We start from the raw sequence: 19,412 nt of genomic DNA, 5'->3' as shown, positions 1-19,412 counted from the left end.
CTGGAAGAGATGAAAAGCACTTACTAAATCATCCACGTCACCACCTTCTGCAAATATGGCTGCTGCGTCTTCATTTGGATTTTCTCTAGGGGCCAGAAACTGTGAATACAAAGCCAGGCATGACACCAAAATGACATTTTTGCCTCTTTGGATGGAGGGGACAGTCTGCTGGTGGTGTCACAGGCAGACCTAAGAAGGCTTGCTTAGCAAAGTCTCACTGCAGTGGCCTCAAAGCAGCATCATCTTGATGCATACTCCTTCATTTGGCCCTGGACAAGAGCACCAATTTTTAAGTTGAATAGCTCACGTTAATTAGTCACCAAGAGAAAGTTCTTGTGAAGAGGGAGAAAACGACATGGTTTGCCAAGGCAGTGACCCCACCAGAGGGCCCCGTGTCAGGCATTGCGGACATTTCCATTTCTGCTTCCCCAGGGGACTTTTGTGCTCATTAGAGGTAAGAAAAGAACCAAACCTGGGGCTCCTCGGGCCAGTCGGTTAAGTGTCCAACTCTTGATTTCAGCTCAGGTCATGATCCCAGGGTCATGGGATCAAGCTATGAGCTGAGCTTGGAGCCTGCTTAAGATTCTCTCTGTCCCTCTCTCTCTCTCTCTCACTCTCTCTCTCTCCGCCCCTCTCCCCTGTTTGTGCTGTCCCTCTGTCTCTCTCTAAAATAAGGAAAAGAACTAAACTCCCGGAACGGTTACGTTTTGGTCTCTTTTGAAAGGAGCATAAGAATCAAGTGTGTGAACTCAACAATTAGAATCTCATTCCTCAACTCTATGGAGGACAAAAGGAAGGACTTCCTGTAAATGATGTGAAACACAAAAATGGGTGAGCTTGGGAGGCTGTGCAATTCCTTTCCTGGAAATCCTTCAATTGGTTAGAAAACATCTGAAAAACAAAGGTGGAGGAGAAAGCTTCTAATGCATGCTTCTGTTCAGCATTAGTATTCTAGACCTGGAGCTTCTGAAAGGCAGATGCACAGAAAAGCAAGCGCCCTGAATCGAAGTCTGCAAGGATCTAGGGATGAAATTCAGATTTTAAAAGAGTGCTGGGTGCCCTTGAAAATCATCTGAACACTCCTGCTCTCTCCCCGTCCCTCTAGGAGAGAGCAGTGGGGTCTCCTCTCTTCCAGGCAGGCAGTAACTGGGTCTGAGAGCTGGGGTTTGTCATCCACTTATCTAACCCCAGAGGGTGCTCCATCTCCTGGTACCCTAAGTCCCTGAAATGGCCGCAGAGCCAAACCCAGAGGAGCGTTTTTAAAGGTGGGGCCTCCCTCTCCCGCCTGCACTCCTCAGGGCCAGTGTGCATGGAGCATAAGGCCAAAGTCACTCTGAAATATTAGGCTATGTGCAGCAAGTGTCAGGAAGCCAGTGCTGCACGTCCTGCCATCCCTCGAGTGCAGAAACTCACACACACGGGTCATAAGACAGCATCGGTGGACACTGTATCTGCAGAACTGGCACCATGGCCATGGCCATGACAGTTTGCTTTTGACTCAGCCTCTGTCCTGGACTTTTTTTCCTCAGTCAAAACCACTCACCACTCATTAACTTCAGTTTTGACTGAGAGACTCAGGAATTTATTCCTTCTCAGGACACTCATGGATCTTTCCATGGCCCTTTGTTGACCTGAAACTGGACCATGTTCAGTGCTGAGCATCAATGGTATAAGAGATGGGAAATGCTAGCAAAGGGGGATACAGTCTGAAGTAGAACTATAATGGAGCTTCTGTACCATTAATTCTTTTTTATTTATTCTGGTTGATTATTAAGATACCTGAGGGCCAAGTACAGATAAATGACCACCACACGTGTATCTGCATATGGTGTATGTCTAAAGATTAAACTCTGCTCTATCCTAGATTCTAAGAGGTCTAGGATATCCTAGATACCTTAGATTATGATTCTAATTACCATCATTAAAAATGGTTTTTACTTTGTTCCTTGCCTCTCCTATGCATTACCACTTAGCTGCATGATAGTTCTTACATTAGGAATGCATGGCTAAAAGACTTGCCCAGTTTGGGTGAAGAGGGTTAAGAGCAGAGCTGTGTTTTTCCAGAAACCTCTGGGGGGGGGCCACACATCAGCAGCACCTGCCGGACACAGACACGCTCCCAGGGCCCAGCAGTTCCACAGTCCACCATACCCTTTATCACCCTGAGGGACCGGATATGTGGTAGGTACTTGCCAGTCTAGAAAACCCCTAACATTTTCTGGCACATCGCCTCTAAGAGCTCCAAACTCCATCCCTCCTCACCTGCACACCCCCTTTTTATGGTGCAGTTACCAGATAGATGAAGGCAGGGCTGTCAGCACAGTACGACTGCAGTGCATACAATTAAACACAAACGGCCCATCGCTGAGACCAGGCCGACCTCCTAGGAAGAGAGGAGCACCAGCAAGCAAACTCTCATTTCCAGCACGTGCTAAGCACCTGCAAGTGATTCTCCTGACAGATCCGCTTCATACTTCTGCGCAAGCGAATTATGGCTAAAAGCCGGCTGCCATCATCTCCCCAAAGCCCCAGGCAAGGCTGATCCCTTACACATATCACTCCTCTTCATCAGAGTTTTTAACTGCAAGCAATTTGCAGGCTGTGCAGTGTGACAGGAAGCTGGAGATATAGCAGAGAACTCGATGACTGGCCTGCTTTCTCAATAAAAGCAACAGATTCTCTGAACGCAGCAGGAAGGGGCAGGAGCCAACTCTCATCTTCTCGCGTGTTCTTTCCCTCTGCAATGCTGCCAGGTTGAGAATAAATAGAAAGGATACTGTGTGACACACTCCTCCTTCCTCAAACCACCAGGATTCACTTGGGGTTACCAAGAAAGAGTGTCCTGACTTGAAGAGCTTTGTGAAATGGACAAACTGTTGCTTTGCAAGCACACCTAAATACAATCCTGGCCACAGCAGGGAAACGGAGTCAGTAACCTCTGTATGGAAACAACCAGTCTAACCCCTCCATAAGACTAACAACTAATCATCAGCTTGTGCTCAGACCCTGACCAGTCCTGAATTAAACTCACATGGCTTCTAGCAGGCTGACTCCAATACTATCCAGTCCACCCATAATCCAGATGTATAAAAGCATCAGGAAGAACAGGTCTGTTCGCATGTACTTTGTCTAAAAGGACATACATGTGAGTTTATACCCTGTGTATCTTACATCGTGCTACAAAGGCCATACTGCACAGCAGAGAAATCTGGCAACCCGCTGTGGGAGAACATAACCGTAACCCTAGCTAACCTCAGCCTCATGGGCAAGCCGCTTGACCTTTCTATAATTCATTTCCCCCCAAAACCAAAAGGGAATACTAGTGCTCGCTCTATCTCATGGGTTGTGGTGGGCCTCAGATGGAAAAAAAGTATGCAAACCTACCTTGTCATATGTAGCTTTTATGTTCAGTTCCTAGGAGCGTACCTGATATATGTCCACCAAATGACGTGTATGTACAAGAGCCATAGCATTTTTATTCATAAGTGCCAAAGTCTGGAAACAATCAAATGCCCACCATGAGGGGGATGGATAAATAAACGATGGTATAACCGTAAAAGGGAGCATAGCTATAACAAAGGATGAACCACTCTAACATCATGGATGAATCATAAAGGTTAAGGACAGGCAAAGCTATGCTCAAGTGACAGGTGTCAGAATAGTGGTTACCCCGGGGACCAGGGATTTCTGAATGTGAAGGGTACAAAGAGGCTTCTGGGGTAATGTAAATGTTCTATATTTTGATCTGAGTGGTGGGTACCCATATATGTGAATATGTAAGAATTCATCAGGTTGCATATTTAAGCTTTGTGCACTTATTATATGTGTGTTCCACTTCAATGAAAATTTTAAAACTTTATATTAAAAGTATCAAGCTCTAAACAAATAGAAGATAAAACTAGTATTTTCCTTACTGCTTTTCTTTGAATTAGCATACGAAACAACTACACCAGAGATTTAAGGCAGAAAAGAAAAGTGGAAAAGAGCAAAGGAAAAATTGTCATGGGGCCAACAGGGGACAGCAGTTAAAGAAAACTGTTCTCAAGAAATGATTCACATATTTTATCTTATAATCCTTCACAAGTTTGGAGATCTCTCACAAACTCACACACAGAAAACTGGGTGTACTCTTGCAAGAGGGGACACGAGCATCTTTCCTGTACGTAGATGTGGCTGGAGGCATGGAGCGGTGGCGCCATGGTGTGGTGGGAAGATGACCATAATGGTTTCCGGGGCTCTAGATTCTACTCAGTTCTGCTAGCCATGAACTTGCTAGGAGACACTAAGCAAGTCAATGTCACCTCTCTAGATGGAGTCTGTAAAATGACCAGATTGCTAAACTCCTATCGTCTATGATGCTAAAGTAGAAAATCAGTAAATGTCAACAGCAAAAGAGAAGGCTAGATTAGGCGGCTACAAGGAAAACAAGTACTAAAAAGATGATTATCCCCCCACAGAGTTCCCATCAAATGATTATTTAGACATAGCTCTCAGCCCCCTGGTATCTGTGAAAAATAATACAGCAAAGCCATGGGGAGAAATCCTCTTTCCCCTCCGTGCTCTTAGTATGGAGTAAAACGAATGAAGGACTGGGGGCCAGTCCTAGAACTGGACTCTCGGCCAGGGACTTACGAAGAGATCTCAGCCATGTTATTTTACTTCTTGGGGCCCTGTGTTTCTTCATCTATGAAATAAGGAGGTTAGACTGGATCAGTATTTTTCAGGTTCTGTTCCTTGAGGTCCTGCGTGTTCTTCTGAGTCCCCCGTGCATGAGTAATCCCAAACTGCCACACTCATTGTCCACCAACTGAGAGGCACCACCCTTCTCTGTTTTATGTATTAGGTTTCCCTGTAAGCGTTACGTTTCAAAAATAAAAACTCCATTAGAAGATCATTAGAATTCTTTCCAGCTGAATGAAATTATACACAACGTAAGCCAACTTCCTCTGCCTTAGTTAAGGATCTGGCTTGTTTTAATTCTTCTAACCCAGGGCTTCCCGACATCATTATTCAACATTTTGGGCCAGAGAATTCTTTTTTTTTTTTTTTTTTTAATTTTTTATTTGAGAGAGAGAGAGAGAGAGAGAGAGAGAGAGAGAGAGCGAGCGAGCAGGGGAGAAGGGCAGAGGGAGAGAAGGAGAATCCTAAGCGGGCTCCACACTCAGTATGGAGCCTGATGCAGGCAGGGCTTAATCCCATGACCTTGGGATCATGACTTGAACTGAGATCAAGACTTGGCTGCTCAACCGACTGAGCCACCCAGGAGCCCTCAGATAATTATTTTATGTTAGAGGGCTGTCCTGTGAACCACAGGATGTTTCCCAGCATCCCTGGCCTCTGCTCACTAGGGGTCAGTAGCACCCATACCCACCATTGTAACCACCAAAATGACTCCAGACAATACCAAATGTCTCCTGGGGAGCAAAATCATTCCTGGTTGAGAACCACTGTTCTAACTCTAACATAGGTTAGCAAGAAGAAACTTATTTAAAAAAAAAAAAAAAAGGAAGTTTTTGATAAGACAAACTTCAAATGAAGAGTCAGCCTATCCTAGCCTTCCACAAGTCCAGGTGTGTTACTACCGGTGGTCCCAGGGCAAACAACCTCCCAATGCTCCTGGAACGTGCCGGGCGTAAGCTGCACGCCACCCCCACAGAGCCACGCCTTGAGGGGTGGACATGAGAGCTATCCGAAGGCTCTACCAAACATCAAATGAGAATGTATGTCTGACAGTGACAAAAGGAAACAGAAAAAGTTAAGTGAAAGACCTAGCAAATTATAGTGACAATAAAAGCAAATGTTGGGGGGAAAGAGGCATCATGTTTATAGTCTAGGCTTCAAAATGAAATGAGAGCTATGAGTGAATTTAAAAGAGAGTGACTATCTAAACTTACATCATGGAAGAACTTTCTATTTCTGGAGCAGGACTGACTTACCTAGATTTCTCAAAGAGTCTTAAAATCTACACTTTTCGAGAATATACCAGAGGGAAATGGCTCTCCTTAAGATGTGCAAGTGTAAAGTTAGGATTTAATTTTCATTTCAAACAGACATCCCATGCAAATCATCAACATTTAATAATAATTTGACAGCTTTCTAACTTTAAGTGACTTATGGTAAGTAACTTGGCAGACTTGAAATGGACTGTGAGGACTGCCCTTCAACCTCTTATAGTCCAGTTTCCTTAAATGATTATTTGGGAAGTGTCCAAACTTAATACTCCCTCTGTAGGCAATATAAATCCTGCAGTGCATAGTCAGAAGAGGCTCCCCCTCCCTGCCCTGCTGCAGTAGGTCTTGGAAACCACAAAAAGCCAGTTTCCCTGAGCCAGGCCCTTCCTCAGTGATTCTCCCCAGTATCCTCTGTATGTGCATTCTCTCTCCCACATGTCTCTCCCACAATCAACAAGTGCCATTTAACAACATCTTTAACACAGGAGCACCTGGGGGGCTCGGTCAGTTAGACGGCTGGCTCTTGGTTTTGGCTCAGGTCATGATCTCACGGGTTCGTGAGTTCGAGCCCTGCATCGGGCTCTGCACTGGCTGTGCAGAGCCTGCTTGGGATTCTCTCTCTCTTCTCAAAAAATAAATAAAAAAACTTAAAAAAAATTTTTTTTTAATACAAGGATTAAGTTTCCCCCCTGACAAACAAAATGAATGTTTTGGGAACAAAAAGATGGGAAGTTTTCAGAGTTGTCTTAACTCACAATCAACTGCAATCAGCTCTGCTGACACTGGAACCATGTAAGGACAGACAGCGCCCCACACCTAGTCATTAACTGAAATTCCTCTCTGCACCTTAATGATCAGACATTGAGATTCCCCAAGGTTAGGCTCTGTGCCTTTAAGTTCCAAAGAAGATACTGCATTTGCAACACAGAACAAGCCTCAGACAACTTGCAAGGAGCACACCATCCCTTCTTAGACTTCTTTCCTCCCTACTATTCTGGACTCACTTAGCCATGACACCTTTGTTTAAGATGCACTGCTGGGAGGGAAACACTCCCTTTTCAGATCTGTGCTTCTCTGCTTTCTTCATTAACAGTAATACGTACTCAACTCTCACCTGGATGACAGATTTTTTTTTTTAATGCAATGATTTGTCTTGACTTACTTTACTTGTTTAGCAAAAGCTGATTGATAAGCCTTCATGCTAAGTGATGGCTAATCTTTTGTGTCAACTGGCTAGGCCACAGTGCCCAGCTACGGTGTGCAAAACACTAGTCTAGATGTTGTTGTGAAGGTGATTAACATTTACAATCAGCTGCCTTGAAATAAAGATTACCCTTGGTAATACTAGGAGGCCTCATCCAATCAATTGAAGGAATTCTGCGTCAAGAGTGTAACACAGAAACCCTGCCTGAATTTCTAGCCTGCTGGCCTGCCTGACAAATTTCAGATTGGCCAGTCCCCACAATTTCATGAGCCAATTCTTCAAAATAAATCTTTCCCCAACCCCCTCCACCCCCCACACACCCATATATCCCATATATATATTCTATTGGTTTGGTCTCTCTGGAGAGCACTGAATGATACGCTCTAGTTCAAGGGGGAAATATCATGCCATTGTATAAAGTAACAAACAGAAAGAAAACCAAGCGGTTAGGTGACATACTCTTGAGTATGGACATATTCACAGTATTGACTGTGGTGGAAGAGGGTACAGACCCTGTGGAGCCTCTTTTGAGACAAAAATCAGCATCTTAGGGTATGCTTCTAAAATTTCAGGATCTTACCTCCTGAAAGCAGGGACCGGATATGTTCTTTAACAAAATGCTTTTGCCAGGCAAAGTGCTTAATACAGATTCTAACAGATTCTAACTTCTTCCCCCCCCCCCCCCCCCAAATACTATGGTTTCTGCCAAATGCCTTTATTGAGTTGAAAATTTAAGGCATTTTAAAATTTGGCCTGAATTTAGCCATAAGATGAAAACTTCCAGCCTTGTTCCTGCCATTCTCTTAACAGATTCCTGTCTGCTAGCCCAGATCAAGCTCTCTCTTAGCGTGTGTTGTTAGTTTTTTGAATCTCTACTATCTTCCTCTGCAACCCTGTAACTGATGGTTTAAGGGCAGGGTGCTGTCTTATCTAGCGCAGTGCCCAGCAGATGGCAGGGGCCAGGCACAGTAGCTGACAGCTGCTGGGTATTGTGCCAGCAGGGCTGGATCAGTCAGGTACTGCAAGTGAAGTTAATGTTATGAAACACATACTTGTGAGAAACCCTATTTAATTTTATTAAAATATATTAAAATTTCATGGGGCACGTGGGTGGCTCAGTCAGTTAAGTATCTGACTTTTGATTTTGGCTCAGGTCATGATCCCAGGGCCGTGGGATCCACGCTCAGCGTGGAGCCTGCTTAAGATTCTCTCTCTCTCTCTCTCTCTCTCTCTCTCTCTCTCTCCCCCTTCCTCCCTCCGTCCCTCTCCGTGACTCGTGCTCTCTCCCACACTCAAATAAAAAATTAAAAAAGAAAAAGAAACCTTTAAAAAAAATTTCACCACAGACCTGAGGTATAATGAAAGATTACTAAACTCAACAGTCAATATATCTGATTCATGGCTGAATCAGATACAAACAGGGAGACCCTGGTCTATTTGTGTCAATACATGGGGTCTTTTATTTAAAAACACCTTTGGAATACTTTGTCTTACTCTGGAATACTAGGGTTTCTCTACTGTCTATGTACCACAATCACCTGAGGGGCTTTAAGAACTCAAACCCTGCCCAGGACCTCAATTTCAGACTAACAGAATCTTTGGGGGTGGGGCGTGGTCATTAGTTTTTGGGTTTTTTAAAAATATTTTTAATTTTTTAATTGTTTTTGAGAGAGAGTGTGTGAGCAGTAGAGGGGGAGAGAAAGAATCTTTTTTTTTAATATTTATATTTGAGAGAAAGAGACAGAGATAGAGATAGAGATAGAGACAGAGAGAGAGAGAGAGAGAGAGAGAGAGAGAGAGAGAAAACACATGTGGGGGAGGGGCAGAGAGAGGACAGAGGATCCGAAGCAGGCTCTGTGCTGACAGCAAGCCCGATATAGGGCTCAAACTCATGAACCACGAGATCATGACCTGAGCCAAAGTCAGATGCTCAACGGACTGAGCGGACCCAGGTGCCCCAAGAGAAAGAATCTTAAGCAGCCCGCAAGCTTAGCACAGAGCCCCACACGGGGCTCAATTTCATGACCCTGAGGTTATGACCTGAGCCAAAATCAAGAGTCAGACATTCAACCAACTATGCCACCCAGGTGCCCCCTTCAAATTTCTTAAATAACAGTTCCCTCGGTGACTAATGTGTGGCCATGGTGGGAATCACTGGATGATCTGGATTTCAGAGCCTTTACCAACGCCCAGAATAAACTTGGTATGCACTAGGGACTTCAGGAGCTCTAGAATCAATAAAGCTGCGGTTCCAAGTGAATTCTAGAAGCATTACTGCAGTCTATGGAAAACTGAGTGAGTTTACAGTATCAGCCACAAAGATGGGGCAGTTGGAGGAATCTGCCGATTGGTTGTATAAAGAATGGGGGCCCATTTTAATTTAGTTACCCTTAAAATTTAAAATCTTCAAGGAAGAATGCACATCCAGAAAATATCCATTACAATAATTCATCTACAGACAGGGTATTATTCCTCAATACCTTTTTGGCTTCTTCAGCTGTGATGGAACTTCCGGGGGCTTCATCTTTGGTGATCAGAGTAATTCCATCTAAAAAGTAATTCACAGAGTGAAATCCAAGTGCAAAGAATCAATCCCAATCATACCTTCCTTTCTACCATGCCGCTCCCATCTTTGCATGGGAGATTTTTAAAATTATACAGGTGTACTTCTCTGTAGGAAATGCAAAACTGTTGTTCCTTGCATCCTATCCTTTCTCCTACTTTGCTTGTGAATGCCGCCTGCCTTATGATGCCTTCCTTGATTAAATCTCTCCTTGAGAATTTTCACATCGCTTTGTTTACACCTTTGAAATGGCTCCCATCACATCTTACCTTGTGTAACTATGTGTACATATTTTCTCTCTCCTAAAGGACCACACTTTTCTCCAGGGCAGGGACAGGGTTTTATTCACCTTTATATTCCCCTCAATGTTGTGCATGGTGTAAGTTCAGTAAATAAATAACCTAATAACTATACTTTGGCCCAAATCCATTAGGTATCCAATATGAGAATCTGCAGACATTTTGACTTCTAGTAATGCTACTGGCTACTGACGGAACAGCAAGAGGCCCAAAGTCGGGAGGAAACATGTTCTTATAATGGTCATGTCTGCCACTTAGCACATACGTCAATTTTAGCTCAGTGAGAGCAAATCAAGAATAGAAAATCTACCCTTCGGTTCTCTCTTCTTCGTAAGATTTATTCCTGCCTCAAAGAGTTGATGCTTGATACACTTTCAGAAGAGCACATACATGGGGCACCTGGGTGACTCAGTCAGGTAGGTGTCTGACTTCAGCTCAGGTCCTGATCTCATGGCTCGTGAGTTCAAGCCCCACATTGGGCTCTGTGCTGACAGCTCAGAGCCTGGAGCCAGACTTGGATTCTGTGTCTCCCTCTCTCTGTCCCTACCCCACTTGTGCTCTGACTCAATCTCTCTTCTCTCTCAAAAATAAATAAACATTAAAAAATTGTTTTTAAATAAAAAAGAAAGAAAAGCCCATTTAACATCCATTTGTACCTAGGAATGGCACAGGTCATGTGTATTCTCTCAACAGGAGATAAGCTCTCAGTAAATATGTACCCTGTGTATGTCCTATAAGTTTCTGTTCAGTAAACAATATGCTGGAGGCAATCAATAAATACCAAAAACAATCTCTTTCATCTAGCAGGTCAGCAGCAGAGACACCAAAGTGATCTGAGTAAGCCCCATTCACCACCTATTCTAATGGCTTCTGCTCCCCAGTCTAGAAGCTAAAGGGCTGAAAAATGAACTGTCAGGAAGATAGTTCCTGAGTGATGAGAAGCTGCCATTTGAAGCTGGATAGATAGATCCGCAACTCCTTTTCACAGAATCTGCACAGAAACACAGGTTGAAACTCATCCAAGGGCCCTACTTCAAGTGGAAAGTTTCATAATTTTCAACACGATTGTTTTCATAACAGATATTTTTAACAGGTAATATCTTATACTACCTGAAAAGAAAATCAAGTTCTGAAAGAAAATCAAGTCAGGTTAAAAAAAAAAAGGGCAAAGTGCACGAAGGAAATCAAATATCAGGCCTAACACTGGAAGAGTGTGTGCTGTCTTCTTTCTGAGATTAGTCTGCACCAGTCCAATGTGAGGGAGCGGCTGTGGTGCATGAAGATGCTGGTCTGCTGGAGTAGAAAGCCCAAGAACATGTTAATGAAAGGCCACAGGAGAGCAAACTGTGGGTGAGGTCAATGAGAGTGCTGTGGATCCGGCAGGATGGACAGGACGGAAGGGTCTAAGCATCTGAGAAAGAGGGCAGTGTTTGCCCACATGGTTTCTTCCAACGAACAGCAAGGTACCATCTGAGAAATGGGCCATGCTGCACACAGCTGAAGACAGGACTTGCGTGTTGACTTATTATTTATCACTTTTTATTTATGCTTATTAAGCAAGGTTTTTCATTCACTGGATACTGAGCATTTCCCAAATCCACATGGAAAGTCATCAGGTTGCCACATAACACATCAGACAATGTAATTTACATTTATATTTAGAAAAAACAGCATAAATGTTTGGAGCAAATGACAAAAGACACCTTACCCTGAACGACAATGTCCCAGAAATGCTTTAATTGTTTAATTTCCACTTTCTCTCGAAGGGCTTTCAGGAAATTGTTAAAGCACTGCTCTTCTGAAACCTGGAGGCATGGGGGGGGTAGAGGGGCATCAGGTTGGAGCAAACACGGAGACAAGTCCTTCCCAGGACAAAGTGCTATATATACTGAAACCACCATTATTTATAAGAAAAATATGTCATGTTCTTCTTTGGTGAAATGGGAAATGGGGTATGGCATTTCAAATTTCAGCTTTGTTCACTGGGAACCAGGAATCTTTCCATCTGTGGACGGTACAGAACTCCGTAGGGCCACACAGGTTTTTTGGTGGCCTGGTACTTTGCTTTTTGACCTTTCATATAGACAAATTCAAACAAAACTAGGATGATGTCATCAATGCTTATATACCCATCACCCAGCCTCAACACCTGTCGACTTAGCCAATCTTGTCCCATCTGTACTCCTACCTTCTCCTTCAACCCAGGGGTTGTTTGGAAGCAAACGTCAAGCATATTACATCATCTATAAATATTTCTGTATGCGGTATCTAAAATATAGAGAGGGACTCTTTTTTAAAAAAATACCAAAAAATTAGAGGAGTAAATAACCAGTCAGTAGTCACATCTTCCCATTTATAAAACCTTTTTTTTTTTAGTTTTTTTTTTTTTATTAATGTTTGTTCATTTTTGAGACAGAGAGAGACAGAGCACGAATGGGGGAAGGTCAGAGAGAGAGAGGGAGACACAGAATCTGAAACAGGCTCCAGGCTCTGAGCTGTCAGCACAGAGCCTGACGCAGGGCTCGAACTCATGGACCGCGAGATCATGACCTGAGCCGAAGTCGGCCGCTTAACCGACTGAGCCACCCAGGCGCCCTAAAACCTTTTTTCTTTTAGTGTGTCTGTGTATTTTGCAGTTCTGCAGCTAAAAAAGGTCTTTACATTAAGAGTGGCTGATAGGTCTCTGAGTCTCTTTGGATGCTCCTTCATCTCTCCCTCACTTTAAAAAAAACAATCTTTTATTTCTTAAGAAAGAAAGCCAGTGACCTGGTACTTTCAAGGGTGCGTAGTGACAAAGGTGCTCAGAAGTGTTACTGGGTGCTCCGCCTGCCTGGGGGCAGTGCCAGGAAAGCAATGTTTTCATCACCTTTTCCCACGTTACCAGACCCTCCTCCACCTGGGGCAGCCTTAGTCTCATATGGACTCCACTTTGCCCTAATTTTGTCTTTTATCTGTAGGGCACTGGATCACCTACTCCTGAATCTTCTAATTTTAACAATTTTCTCATTTTTGTATCATTCTTTGTTAAGTACCTAAACAATTAAGGAATTAATCTGTTCACTCACTCAGCAAATATTTAATAAGCATCCATATAAGCACTAATATACACTGCAACTACATCTATTTTAAAAATACACTTTCTAATTTGAACTTGCTTGCTCTTGCCTAGAGTTTCTGTATAAAAGCCTAGAAACAATTTGGAAAATTTTTACAATGGTTTTTCAAAATTCCTAATAAAACAAACAAACAAAAAAACCCACACAAAAAGTGGGGTGTGCTAGTAAGTGAATTAACTTTCAGTGTTTTTCATTTTTCCTGGCATTCCAGATCCCTACTCCTGTCTTCATAAAATCCTTCTCAATAATCCTACCAATATATATTTTCCATCAGTTTCTTTAAAACAGTTAACTGGTCCTTTAATGAGTGGGCCACGAGAGGTTACAGTGGAAATTTCCCTGGTTCCCTAAATAGGAGTCATGCAGCATGGACTTCACCGTAATAAAAACCTAATTCTCAGGGACTAAGCATCCCATTCACCACACACATCTTTGTGCCCCCTCAGAAATGACGGCCAGAGTAAAATGACTCAGTCATTTCTGTGTCTCTTGGCAAACACTGCTATTCTCAGTGAGGACAGTTATTGCCAAAAGCCCGTGCTTGCTTGTGGGGCGCTGTGTCCCCTGTAATGGTGGCCAACTGTTTAGGAAGAGGAAGACAGGTGAGGACAGCGTTACCTGAATGGCTTCTTCCCGGAACACTGTGATGCAGTCCATGCTCTTCATAAAATACGGTGTTTCATTAGTATCCAAAAACTGCTCGATCTGATTTATTAGCTGGCGACTTGCTAAAACGTAAGACAATAAATTCATTTTCCTCATTTTGAGCAATGCTTGTTAGAGAGAGTACCTGTAAGTACGTATTATGGCTCCAGGGCCTCATGGCCAGTATGCACAAAAGCTATTCTTCGAGAGAGGGTGGATGGGATGGGGGAGAGGAGATACAGAATGCTGATTCTGAAAATCTGTATTTTTTTTTTTTTTTTAATGTTTTATTTTATTTTTGGGACAGAGAGAGACAGAGCATGAACAGGGGAGGGGCAGAGAGAGAGGGAGACACAGAATCGGAAACAGGCTCCAGGCTCCGAGCCATCAGCCCAGAGCCTGACGCGGGGCTCGAACCCACGGACCGCGAGATCGTGACCTGGCTGAAGTCGGACGCTCAACCGACTGCGCCACCCAGGCGCCCCAAGAAAGTCTGTATTTCAAAGTCTGGGTAATACTTAATGATATCTGTCAAGAAATAAAATTTAATTTCTAAAATGCTTAGAATTACAGCTAAATGTTCTTATGGTACAAACACTAAATTTTTTTTAATTGTTGCTTTTTATCCCCCCCCCCCCCCCGAATTTAGGGGCCATTTGGGCAGTTCCCAGCTGTCTTTCCTGGTATGTTCACAGAACCTAGACCCTCCAGTCCCTCCCCCAATTCCACCCACGATAAATGTCAAACAGTGCCAGACAGTGAAGGGTAATGAGCCAGGGACGCCTCGTCTTCTACCAATTGCAGGTCAAATTAGAAAAGATCAGCCCTCGTCTTAATTTAATAATATCCCTTTAGAATGAGAAATCCCTGCTATGTTATCTTCTGCCCTTAGCCGAACTTGAATATTCTCTGTTGCTCAGCACCCTACAAGCCATGAATACTTAATAAACAGTAACTGTCAGCAAGCAAGTCATAAATTTTATAGAAAGAGGAAATACGTTAAGAATGTTACCATTTGTCAGATAGGCTGCAACTTGAGGCTTTCTCACAAACAAACAAACAAACAAACAAACAAACAAACAAACATTTTTTAATATGAAAAAAAACCAGAGGAAAACAGAAACAAAGTCATCAGGAGATATAAGTCGCCGAGCAGACTCAAATGGCCTCTTATGACTGGTGGCTGGCGTAGAACAAACCAAGAAGTACACAGTGATGGCACAAAGGCTCACTCTCACTTGTGCCCTGAAACCACTCACCGGCGGGCTGGGCTGGCAATTTATGCTGAACGGTCAAGGTGCTCTGAGACTGCACGCTGCCACAATCACAGCCTCACAACTGTGAGCAACAAGAGTTGTGAACGGCTATGTACACAAACACTAATGAGAGCGTGCTTTCAAGGCTTGCCTATGAAGGCTTGAGGTCACTAACTGATTTACAGTGACCAGAGCACTGCTCAATGCCCTATGAAAGACATGAAACTCAGTGCCATCAACGTATTTCCTAAGGGACCTACAGCATATGGAAAGGATTAAAAAAACGGACAAAGTGTTTCCTGATACAATAATTATGCAACAAGAGAAGAATATTCCCAGTAACCATTTCACCTCTTCCGCCAACTAGGAGATTATGATCTCTATTATAATAAAGTACTTTACAAACTTGAGGGATTAGAGAAACACTTCTCTGCAATTTCTGAAATCTTTACCAATGTATCCCACAGCAGTGGATTAATACCCAACAATTCAAAGGAGCAAAAGGATGTTTGGATGGGTCTTTTTGAACAAGGTAAATAATACAGCCCTGATTAATAGAGCAGAAAACCAACAAGGAGCTCAAAACAACACAAGTTATCTCCTTTTTCAGCCTGGAAAGGCAAAGTAACAGAAGTGTTTGATAGTTCCTATACCATTTACAGCAGTCTGCTTGCTCTGATAAAAATGACATAAAGTTCACTCAGAGTTACGTATCTAGGCACAAATAAGAGCCTTCAAAGGCCAGAGGTAGTAATCCTCAGAGACTCAATGTCTCTCATTTCTTCTGAAATGAGGAACAGGGGCCTTAGCGAGCTATGATGTAAATGTTTCTCTGCCTGATGTAGGAATTATTTTCATTAATTTAACCTAATATATATTTACTGTATAAGTGTTATAGGTAAGACTCTAGAGTGTGTTCTGTGGAAGACACAATCAAATTGAAGATAAAGTCCTTGCCTTTGTGGACTCTACAGTCTAATGGGGACACAACACATATATAAAAATAATAGGAGGTAAATGTGAAGAGGACTATGACTGGTATGGAAATATATCAGATGATGTGAATTTTTAAAAATCTTTGGTGACTAATTAAAAGAAACTTTCATGAAGTGAGATGGCTTTTTTGCTGGGCAATGAAAAGCAGAATTTGGCCATGATACAGCAGAAAACAGAATGAGCCCAAGTATGAAGAGAGGTGGGAAAGCATAGGGTATGTCTGAAGAGAAGGAAATGGTCCAACACATGGAGTCCAGACAGGAACAGGGGAAGAAAAAGGAGGAAGAATCAGCTAGGGGAAGGTTGGAGAGTAGGTGGTCCAAGACAAAAGTACATGTGAGGGTCCTGAGGCAGGACAGTGCTGGAGTCTGTAACAAGTGTAGGGGAGAAGAGTTCAAGACCAAGCCTTTAAGGAGCTGCAACATTTAGAGCTCGGAGAGAGAAAAGGGAGCTGACAGAGGCGGCTAAGGAGTGGTGAGGGAGACAGTGAAAACCAGGAGGGTACGGTGTCACAGATGCTAAGAGATTAAAGAGGAGAGCTGTCTGCCGTGTCCAAACTTATTCTATAAAGACTGCAAGAAAAAGAGTATAAAAAGCACAAGGGATTAGGTACTGAAGCTTAGGGAGTCCTTAAACCCGGGAGTCCATGTATCAACTAAATATGGACTGAACTGCTTTGCAAAAAACACAGCTTCTTGACCCATTTTATCTTGACATAAGATGGAACACGCATACACAGAGTTGCCATCTTATAGAAAAAAGTATTCAAGAGACTAAAATAAAGCAAAAGCAAAAGCCAACAATCCATTTGCAGTAACGATACAGGAAAGAAGGGATATAAAGAAAAGGAAGTAGAAGTCTCAATACCTGGTTTCTATTTAAGAATGAAGTTCTTAATGTATTTGTGGGCCTATTTGGATTGAGTTTTCTTATTTACATGTTAGACTGTTCTGCCTTTTCCTCCAGGAACTTCAGGAACACAGGGAGATAAACATACCCAAACTTGCAATAAATCCAGTGAATACAAAGAATCAGATTTTGCCCTTCGAGGCATCATCAGTTCCATGGCCTGTGCATCTGGCCCATGATTACGAGTTCTTTCCTTCTATCCAGACCATTTTGTGGTTCACTGACTATAATGAACCATTTAACACCAGCAAATAGCTGTGTTGGATGATGCTTTAACATACTGAGTATGAGAACAGGATGGGGACATCATTGGACAAGAGATTCACTCCCCTTCCAAAGTTTGGTGGCACTTCACATTTTCCTACCATTGTTAATAGAATGCAGAAATGGCTGACAAAAATAATTCTATTTTGGCTAGATGACGCTTTTGAAGTTCCTGTGCTCCCTGCACCACATAAGGAAAATGTGGATCATCAGGGTGCTCCTCTCTGCTTTTACATCAATTACAGGGTATGGAATGGCCTGTCAGTCTTCATACTCAGGAAATCAGAGCCCCAATTTAATTCACCAAAATGCTTTCCAGAATTAGTCAGAGGCTCAATAACACTCATTAGTAGCCAATATAAAGGACGGCCATTGAAAGGGCCATCCATCTTAGGCAAAGGTCGTCATTTATTTCAAGGAGTACTCAAAATCAAAATGTTCTAGATTCTGAGGTTTAAACATGGGCATTATATATTAAGCCAGCATCTTACATAAGTACAGACTGATGATCCACAAAATTAGTCTCAATAATACTTCACTGTTACATTAAAAATGCAATCCAGATACAAAAGTTACATACGGGGGAAAAAAACCAGTTTTGTTTTTTTTTTTTAAATCTGAAACGTATGTTCTCCTTCTCCAGAGAAAATATTCAACACGACCCCAAATCCCCGAAATTGAATCACCTCCCTTCTTAATGTACAGTCACATGGGCCCAAATACCCAGGGCCATGTGCTTGTCAGCCCCTGACTTGACATCTGCTTACTACCTCTGTTCTCTATAAAGATGTTTCCCACAGAGTGAAAGTCATTTATTGTGGGTTTTTTCCCCTTCACCGGACAGAGCTAAAAAAGCAGTAGGATCACTCATCTGTCACACATTATATATAAAGGACTGTAAAACCATCTCAAATGATTTTGCTCAACCCAGGCATCATTCAGGATGTTTCTCAATTCATTCCTTACTATCTCAATGCCTCATGTGAATTTTACTTATTAAAGGGGTGCACATTTTACAGAAGTCGGCAGTTAATTTATTTTTAAATGCTGAGAACAGATTTACACAGTCAATGACAGTGTATCATCTTTATAAAACAAATTTAAAAAGTAATACAAATTAAGCACTTAAATAAGTATATGATCAGGTCAGTAATTAAGAGAATAAAAGAATGATATCTATCAGCAAATAAAACTCCAAGCAAGTAGTCCAGTCTGTTGCCAATTAAACCCACACATAAATACGATCACCATTTTAAGCCAGAAACTTGCAAGAAACATTTGCCTGATAAGAAAAGGAGTCTGTGTTTTAATACAGGCAACTGAAACTGAAACGGACCACCAACAGGCTTCCTTTTGTCTCTTTACCATAGGATACAAATTGGTCATTGTGGGTAGAGTCTATGTGTCTGTCAGGGTCCAGCCCAAAGAAGAGACATCACTGGATACTTCACAAAGGAAATTTAAGGCCGGCAACTGTTACACAGGTGACCAGAAGCTGTAAAGCCAGCTGCGAATGGTGCTGTAACCCAGAAATCAGTAACAGCAAGGAGCCCTTAGCACCCGTGGTAGTGCTGGGTGGCAGGAAGAAAAGAGAAGACAGGGGTGTAACAAGTAAATCTCAGGAGCCTGTCCTATGGGAGGTGAAGCCAAGGACTGGCCATGCTGCCCAACACAGGGAGAAATACCCCAGTTTCTCCCTCCCGCCTTGCTTCCCACCAATTTCCCACCAGGGTCTCCTATTGGCTGAACCCTGTAGGAAGTCAGTAGACATGGAAGCTGGGAAAGGCAACCCGTGAGGGGCTGGCTCTGTCCCCCCAACTCCCAGATCTTGTGCGCACAGGGGAAGGATGAGGAGTGGGTCTAGGGGCCATCCGACACAGGGTTACTATGAACCCATAGAGGAGGATGCCCCAATTATGCACTGGATGTTTCCTGGAGACACAAAATTAATACAGTATTCTTTAAATAATAAAGGAAGGTAAAACGTACAGGCTTTTTTTCTTTCCTTCTTTCTAGTGAGAGAGGATACAATGAAATTCAATTGAAAGTTATTGAAAAAGTTCCTAAGTATATTTAAAGCTTTTCCCAATCCATACATATATGTGTGTGTGTGTGTGTGTGTGTGTATGTATATATGTATATATATACATATAAAGCATATTTCTACAAAAAATTATACATACACACACAAAAACAGATTTTCACTTCT

At 42.6% G+C, this 19,412-nt stretch overlaps 1 protein-coding gene across 3 annotated transcripts in view; it reads right to left on the bottom strand.

The window, feature by feature from the left end:
- Nucleotides 1–19,412, bottom strand: part of XRCC5 (X-ray repair cross complementing 5) — a 131,732-nt gene that overhangs the window by 41,269 nt on the left and 71,051 nt on the right. For 2 of the 3 annotated variants that reach the window (XR_005790519.1, XM_040476180.1), the window contains exons 17-19: nucleotides 13,752–13,861; nucleotides 11,726–11,822; nucleotides 9,636–9,703 (exon numbers count right to left, since the gene is read on the bottom strand). Coding sequence is in view for 2 of the 3 variants with exons in the window: in XM_040476180.1 (XP_040332114.1) it covers nucleotides 9,636–9,703; nucleotides 11,726–11,822; nucleotides 13,752–13,861 (275 nt within the window). In the remaining variant the exon portion in view is untranslated. Of the gene's footprint in view, nucleotides 1–24; nucleotides 100–9,635; nucleotides 9,704–11,725; nucleotides 11,823–13,751; nucleotides 13,862–19,412 lie in introns of all 3 variants that reach the window. The other variant, XM_040476179.1, reaches the window with a different exon arrangement.

This window comes from Herpailurus yagouaroundi, unplaced genomic scaffold (genome assembly GCF_014898765.1).
Source record: "Herpailurus yagouaroundi ecotype Mexico unplaced genomic scaffold, PumYag 140, whole genome shotgun sequence".
In the NCBI taxonomy this organism is placed as follows: domain Eukaryota; kingdom Metazoa; phylum Chordata; class Mammalia; order Carnivora; family Felidae; genus Herpailurus; species Herpailurus yagouaroundi.
This window is presented reverse-complemented; position numbering and strand designations above follow the sequence as displayed.